The sequence below is a fragment of the Chionomys nivalis genome, chromosome 8 (assembly GCF_950005125.1).
Source record: "Chionomys nivalis chromosome 8, mChiNiv1.1, whole genome shotgun sequence".
NCBI lineage: Eukaryota > Metazoa > Chordata > Mammalia > Rodentia > Cricetidae > Chionomys > Chionomys nivalis.
This window is the reverse complement of record NC_080093.1, coordinates 44654408-44662771: the sequence shown is the minus strand read 5'-3', so window position 1 is coordinate 44662771 and position 8364 is coordinate 44654408. Positions and strand designations below refer to the sequence as shown.

Here is an 8364-nt window from a genome sequence, read left to right as displayed (position 1 = left end):
ACTCAGGTGCCATTTCTTTTGTTTTATAAAAGTTTTTTTTTAATAAAATAAATTTCAACGTATTAAGTGCTTTTTGTATTTCTTAAATAACCAGAGTCTTATTAGAAAGTCTTTACCCCTTTATTTCTGTTTTATTAATTCCAGTGCTCAGTTTGATTATTTCCTGCCATCTGGAAAGGGCATTTCATGGTCAGGTAAAAGCCAGACACAAGGGAATCTCCCAGGAATCTGCAAGAAAGATCCCAGCTTAGACTCCTAGCAATAGCAGATATGTAGCCTGAACTGGCAATCTCTTGTGACCAGACTGGTCCCTAGCCAATAGTCATCAGAGAGGAGTCATCCAGCAACTGATGGTAACAGTTGCAGGTTTCCACAGCCAAACATTAAGCGGAGTTCGGGGAATCATGCAGAAAAGGAGGAGAAAGGATTGTAGGAGCCAGAGGGGTAAAGGACACAAGAAAACTCACAGAATTAGCTGACCTGGGCCCATCTGGGCTCACAGAGACTGAACTGAAAACCAGGAAGCCTGCATGGGACTAACCTAGGCCCTCTGCATACATATTACAGCTGTGTAGTGTGGTCCTCTTGTGGGACTCCTAACAGGGAGAGCAGGGCTACCTCAGACTCTTTTACTGGCTATTGGGACCCTACTCCTTATACTGGGTTGCCTTGCCCATCCTTAATATGAGGGGAGGTGCTTAGTCTTACACTTGATGTGCCGTGTTTTGTTGATATCCATGGGAGTCCTGCCCTTTCCCAAACAGAAATGGAGGAATGGATTAGGGGTTGGAACAGAGGGAGGACCGGGGGAGGGACTGGGAGGAGAGGAGGTAGGACAAATTGCGGTCAAATAAATAGTAAATAAAGTTGTTTAAAAGAAAAGAAAGTCTTTACCTGTGCCTCTATCTTCTTTTTTAAAACCTAGAAGCATTTTTATCTAGAAGTTTCATTAATTTTTTTGTAGGGAAAGGTCTTATATATAACCTACTTTATTTAATTGATAATATTTAATTCTTTTGTTTTTGTTGGAAATATAATTCATCCGTCTATTTATTTTACATCCCAGTCACAGTTTTTCCTCCCTCCTCTCCTCCTAGTCCCAGCCCTTCAACTTCCCTATGCCCCTCACCCCCAATCCATTCCTCCTACATTTCTGTTTGGGAAGGGGCAGTCCTCCCATGGATATCAACAAAACATGGCATATCAAGCGGTAGTAAGAATAAGCACCTCCCCATGCAAGGCGAGGCAAGGTGACCCAGTATGAATGACGGGGTCCCCAAAACTGGTAAAAGAGCTGAAGACAGCTCCTACCACCTTTAGGAGTCCCACAAGAAGACCAAGCTACACAGCTGTAACATATTTGCAGAGGACCTAGGTCAGTCCCAAGCAGGCTCTCTGGTTGTTGGTTCAGACTCTGTGAGCTCCTATGAGCCTAGGTTATTAGACTCTGAGGGTGCAAATATAATTCTTTGTTGACTTATCCATCCTGTTAGCAATTTGATTGTTTTCATTTTGTATTCTAATCAATTTCTGATGAGAATTCAGCTCTTAAAGTGATTGTATATCCCAAGTCATTTCTCCCTGGGTATTTTCAGTATTGCCTTTTGGACAGTTTTATTAAGTGTAGTTTTGTTTGTTTGTTATTTAGTTTGCATAACTTCTTGGAGATATCTATATATTTATTTCTATATAAAGTTGGGAATTTCAGTCCATTGCTTATTTAAATATCCTGTTTTTTCTTTCTCCTGTTACTTTTTGTTACTTTTTTGACTCTTGTTTTGCATAGGTTGCTTTGCTTCGTGGTATCTCACACTGTCTATGACTCTCTTCATTTCTCTTTACTCATCTCTTCGTTTCTCAGATTGTACAATTCATGATTTATTATTGTGATATACAGCAAGTACTAAGTAATTGTTGACTGACGCAAAGCTCCAAAAGCTCAATCACCAGCTATGTCCCCAGGATAATCTCACAGAGACCTTCATTTCTGGTTTAGTACTTTACTTCACTGAATCTTTGAGTTTTATGCTCATATCTATTTGATTCTTTACAGTGTTAATGTTATTTCACTTTGGAATCATTGCTATCTTCTCAATGAGCTTCAGTCACATTCTCAGGTTTGTACAGCTGACAAGACGTGAAGCTGCATGTATATCTGAGTGGTTCTGTGGCATTCTCCCTGACCAGCTCTGGGCCAACGAAAAAGCTGCACATCTTTAATCTAATAAACTAAAGCAATAAAGTAAGGTCGTTCTGGAACCTGCATGGTTAGGCTCTTCAGAGATATTATGTGGGTGTACCTGTCAACTTCAGACTATATAATTTCAATGGGCTTACTTTCAAGTTTCTAGACTTTTCTTCTGCCTGCTTAGCCGTGCAATTGAATCCTCACAGGGAACATCTCATTTCAGTCTTTGGATTCTGTTTGGATGTGTTTTGCATTTGTATGATTCATCAGCTGTAGAAAGTTCTTAGCTATTATCTCCTAAAACAGTATTTCTTCATCTTCTCATTTTCTGCAGAAACTCTCCTTATGCTTAGCATTTCTTATACTCATTCACTTCCTCCTCCCTGTTCACTCATCACCTTCCTGTGTGTTCTATCTCTGTCTATGTGTGATCCCTTTTGGGCCTCAGTTCATCAGAGTTTTCATTTCTAGATGCCTATTTTGTACTTTTCATGCCTGTCTTCACCGTTACTGTTCTACTGGTTCACATGTGTCCTAGTTTGCTTTCTGTTGCTGTGATAAAAACGCTCTGATCAAAGGCAGCTTGCGGAGGAAAGGGCTTATTTGGTTTCCATGTCTCAGTCATAGTCCATCATTGAGGGAAGGCCGGGCGGAAATTGAAGGTAGGAACCTGGAGACGGACTGAAGCAGAGACCATGGAGGGTTGCTGGCTTGTCCTTCATGGTTTGCTCAGTTTGTCTTTTTAAACAACTCTGGTCCATCTGCTCAGATGTTGCAGGGCCACAGTGGGCTGGGCACGCCCACATCCATCATTGATTGTCAGTCCTCAGCAAGCATTGTCTCAGCCAGCATCTTCTCTTTCCAGATGATCCTAGTTTGTTTCAAGCTGATAAAAAGTAATCATAATGGCATTTTACAAAAATTCTTTAATTTTTCCCTCTAAAATTTATATTTATGTTATTTAATTCATTATTCTAGTACTTAAAGTCTTTGGTAGTAAAATTTATTCTGACATGAACAGCAGTGTTTGATATTAGTTAATATGAATCCTTGCAGAGTGTTCATATATACTGTCTTATCTGATGGGAGTACTCTCAGTATCTTCCTGTAGAAATAATAAAGTATTGGCTTTTCAGCTGCTTCCCATGGGGAAACAATGCAATGTCAATATATACGGTGTTAATGTATTTCTAAATATAAGAAATACTAATTTCCAAAGCCTGCTTCTGATAAATTAAATATTATTTATTTAATATTTATAATTAATAATATTCAACATATTAAATATTAAACCGGGGATGTGATCCTGTATTATTAATGGTTATGATAATCACTATTATTACATGCATTTCACTGAATCTTTTACCTCAGTTTTCCCAGATACAACGATACAGAAGGAAGGAGGAAATGCATTTTGCCCTTCTGTATATGAGTACACTGAGTTCAGGCATCCAGGGATTTTCGTATGTACTAACAGTATAGGCTGATTGGAACTTAGAATGTTTCTACAAACACTACAAGTACTATTTGACTGCATTATACTATTGTGTGCATGGATTCTAGCAATTTTTTATTCTAATTGTTGATTAAGACACATGAAACCTGAGTCATGAATGTAAAATCACAGCACTTTCTGACCCAGTCATTTCTATTTCATTTGATTTCCATGAATATGTGTCTGTTCTGTCAAGCTAAGTCGGGCAGTGGTGATGCATGCCTTTAAGTCCAGCACTCAGGAGGCAGAGGCAGGTAGATCTCTGAGTTCTGAGTTGGAGACAGGAAGATTTCAGGGTATTTGAGGCTACTTGGGCTACATAAAGAGTTCTGGAGCAAATAGGACTGCAAAAATTAAACTTGTCTTAGAAAACAAAACAAAATCCAAAGCAAAACCTTAAAGTATTATTGTAATGTGCTATGATTTTTTTCTATGTATCTGTTTCTCCATAATTCACAGATTCCATTGAGATTTAATTGGTGATTCTATGAGACAATACTTGGCGCACTGAAAATATACAGAAGAATTAGAACTGTTAGTTTGAGGTCTTTTGGATTGTTGAAGGCCACTGTGAGAAGAGAAATGATAAGTATAAAGAATAAATTTTATTTTACATACAAATGTTTTCAAATGTGGTTACAGGAAGGAGCTATTGCTCTTCTCTATTAGAAGGTCCAAGTCTATTTCTGAGCCTCCTCATGGCTGACTTCATCTCCTGGTTCCTCAGAGTGTAGATCAACGGGTTGAGCAGAGGGGAGATGACTGTGAAGGTGACAGAGATGGCTTTGTCTGTGGGGAGGGCAGTGAATGGCCGGGCATAGACATAGATGCAGGGCACAAAGTGCAGGGTGACCACAGTGATGTGGGAGGTGCAGGTGGAGATGGCTTTCTTCCGTCCCTCTCCTGAATGAGACCGAAGCATCATCAGAATGACTGTGTATGATACCACCAACAACATAAACCATAGAGTAGCAACCAGGCCATTGTTGGAAATCATCAGCAGCTCCAGAACAAAGATGTCTGTGCAGGCAAGTTTGATGACCTGGGGGACATCGCAGTAGAAAGTGTCAAGAACATTGGGTCCACAGAATGGAAGTGTCAGCAAGAGAGAAATCTGCACGATGGAGTGGGCAAAGCCTCCCACCCAGGAGCCCACTATTAACCCAATGCAACGGCCTCTGCTCATGATGGTCACATAATGGAGGGGCTTGGAGATGGCCACATATCGATCTAGAGCCATCACTGACAGAGAAAACACATCCACTCCTCCAATAAGGTGGAAGAAGAACATCTGAGTGAGGCAGCCATTGAAGGAGATGGTCTTCCTGTCTGAGAGAAGGTCCACCAGGACCTTGGGTGCAGTGATGGAGGAAAAACAGATGTCGGCAACAGACAAATTCCTGAGCAAGAAGTACATGGGGGTGTGAAGGCGCGGCTCACAGGTCACGGTGACCATGATGAGAAGGTTCCCCAGCAGAGTTGTCACATACACCATGAGAAGGAAAAGGAACAGCAGCATGCTGACTTCATGACTCTGGGTCAGGCCAAGGAAAATAAGTTCTTTGACCCTGGTGTAGTTTTCCATCTCCATTAAATCAGTGTCTTTCTGAACTGTTTTATTTCAAGCCTCTGTGTATTTATCTTGCTTTTGTAAAATCCTAGGATGAAATTGAGTTCTGCTTTTTCATAGTGCTTAAAAGTGATCAAGTCTTCTGCATTTTAAATATTGTAATCAGTTTGGTAATCAAATGAAATTACACCCACAAAAGAGTTATTATTTCCCTACAGAACAATGTTAGGAAAGAAAATATATTAAGTATTGACACTTAAGCATCATCTTCTAAAAGGAAAACATTACTGAGGTACAGTTTAATGCTTTATCACGGGTTTTCTGCTTTAATAAATTTTATTCATATTTCTTGGTCAGTTATCTTACTATGGTGGTTACAAGTTGACTTTCTAAGAACATAGTGCCATATTCAGGTTCCTGTGTTTGTTCCCATTGTGTTGACACTGTTATTAATTTTTTACATTATACAGATCACATTTGGACAAAGGACATGTGGAAGTTTTGGATATCTGAAACACGATTTTTTTTTCCCTGAAAGGAGAGCCGTACTTATAAAGAGGGAGGGAGTTTGAACACTGTATTAGGACAGTGTAGCACTGAATTTACTCCTTCATATTCTGCCACTGATTAGCTGGGTGGTGGGGGTTCTGAATTATCCACTGTGGATTCTATGGACAATATTGATCTGAGCAATCAGGGAAAAAAAGGAGTCAAGGGGGACTCACATGGAAGGCCAGAGGACTGAAGAAGGATGTAGCTTCCTGTGACTTATTGTGGGTTCCCAATTTCAGCCTTTGCCAAAGGAAAGGCACCGACTGGAGATCTGCTTCCCTCTCCTGTTGTGGTCCTCATTCTCCTCTCCTGTCTGCATCATCATCATCACATCCATTTGTAGATTGCTGAGGAAGAGCCACTGTGGAGTTAGGGTTTTTGGACAATCTTCTCATCTCAAAGATGGAGGTATCTTGTGAAGGGCTCACTTGTGTATTCCTATGAAGAAGGGGATTTTAATTATTTCTAGTAGTTGAAGAAAGGTGAACTATTTTCCCCAAACTCAATGCACTGCTACATTGTGAAAGTGCAATTCAGTATGATTATGTTTGTTTCCAAAGCCGTTTGTACAACAGCAACTGTACAAGAATTCAGTTGGATTGTGTTATTTCTTCAAGTCAATTTTAGAGTTAAAGATAGTAGAAAAAAGTCTTAAATGAGTTACTTGTTTAAAGAATTGTAAAGTTTCCAGGTAAATCTGGAGTTAGCATAAAAACACCCTTGTGTATTACAAATCTGTAGGAGTAAGTAAGGCTGTAGAGCAGACCATGTTCAGAAAATCGAGCCAGACTCCCTCAAGTTAGATTCAGTTGCATCCCTCACACTGAATTGATTAGGAATTTCAGAGGTAAACATTTAGCCCTTCAGTCCTTTCTCACACATTTGTGGTGCTTACAGCACTGCGGAGGTTGGACTTACACTCAGAATGCATATACAAGTGCAGCGAAGTTTTCCTCTGGAAAAATGTTCAGTCTGGTGGAAACACAGGTATTTAAGTCAATCCACAGCCATGGGAACCACAGCAGCGTTCTATCTAGGGCTGGTGTGGGAAGGGTTTCTAAAGGAGACAAAGATTGTCACAGTCTGGAAGAATAACAGAGGTGGAAAACCAACACCAGCCATGCAGAGAATACAAAAAGCAGTGCAGTCCATCAGTGTAGGGAGTACACAGGGAAGGGACTCTTCTGGGAAGCAGACCATCCCTTCAGTCATCACCTCATTCAGACAAATTTCATTCTCAGTTGCATTCCATGCTCCTTAGATATTGTTTGATAAACGAATGAGTGATTTAAGCCCACTACCTCCTACGTCTGTATTTCATGCAAGCAGGCTTGCATAATCAGGAGGATATACAAACAGAATGGATGTGCATTGTCCCTCACCTCCAACTTCAGGCTATATAGTTTTACATATTGTCTTACAGGGACATTTGAAAACATCTGGCTGAAGCATCTCATTTGACAGAAACTCCTTACATTTGCTTTAACATGTAGCAGTGACACAGTAAGCAATTGAAAGACTCTCAACAAATTCCAAATCCTACATCCTTTTAAATACATTCATACTACCAATACTTGACACCCACCTCTGATGTGCTTGTCAGTGAGATGATCATCTTTGGCCTGAAATATGGAATATCCCTAGAAAATATTCAAAGTCAACCTTGTTAAACATAGTCAATGACAGCATTTGAATTTCATCAATCCAACCTTACTGTTAGATAGCTAGCTACTAAACATCTTTACCTGTTATCTTTCATCCTAAAACTTCAAGTGAAAATCATATGCTATTTGGTGCAGCATTCAACAGCATTAATTTTTGAAAAAAAATGTACTAGTGAAGATTTCATTGTCCTTGCTCCATTTTCAGGAGAGGGATGGCAAACTCAAGGATTTGCCTGTTTAAGGTTCTTGAACTTAGACAGTGTTTCTGTCTTATGCTCAAACCCCTTAACCTCAAGCTTAATGTAAGAATGACAAAGGGAATGTCATTGGGCAGAAACGTAGCAGTAACTGGTTCTGGTTTTGATGATGTAGTTTCAGTGGGACTCATTAAAATGCTATCAAAACTCGCATGCACGCGCACACACACATCGACACATTTTGGCTGGTGTCCGAATTCCTGAGAGGCCATAGAAGAGACTATTTGATTTGTGTATTCAACATTTTGCCCTGGGATCATTTATTGTGTCCTGATCCCTTAGTCTCAGGCCTATTACGAGAGTTAGAAAGAGGGGAACTCTCAGGCAAGAATGTGGAATTGAAGTGGCGAGTTTCACTGGTGGTGATGAAATTTCAGTGGTAATTATTAAATTGTTGTTGACAGATACACTGATAAAGAAACAGTGACCTGTTATGGAAAAAAAACCCACTACAATGTCTGTGACCAGGTTGTCTAACGACAGGAGAGCAATCAAATCCATCCCCACATTTCCAGTTTATTCTGCTTTGATAAAGCATGCCAAAAACATATCTAAAAACTTCTCTCTTTTCATCTTCCCAAAAGCATGAAAGATGTGCATTTGAATATGTATATCCTCGTCACGTGAAAAGAAGCTGT

The 8364-nt window shown here is 39.9% G+C and overlaps 1 protein-coding gene across 1 annotated transcript; it reads right to left on the bottom strand.

The window, feature by feature from the left end:
• Positions 1-4332: 4332 nt before the first annotated feature.
• On the bottom strand, positions 4333-5274 carry LOC130880215 (olfactory receptor 4D10-like). Its single transcript, XM_057779155.1, has one exon. The coding sequence runs from the start codon at positions 5272-5274 to the stop codon at positions 4333-4335; it is 942 nt and encodes a 313-aa protein (XP_057635138.1).
• Between the last annotated feature and the right edge of the window lie 3090 nt (positions 5275-8364).

Excerpts from the sequence above, each read along its gene's own strand:
- LOC130880215 (XM_057779155.1), bottom strand. The coding sequence starts at position 5,274 with ATGGAGATGGAAAACTACACCAGGGTCAAAGAACTTATTTTCCTTGGC.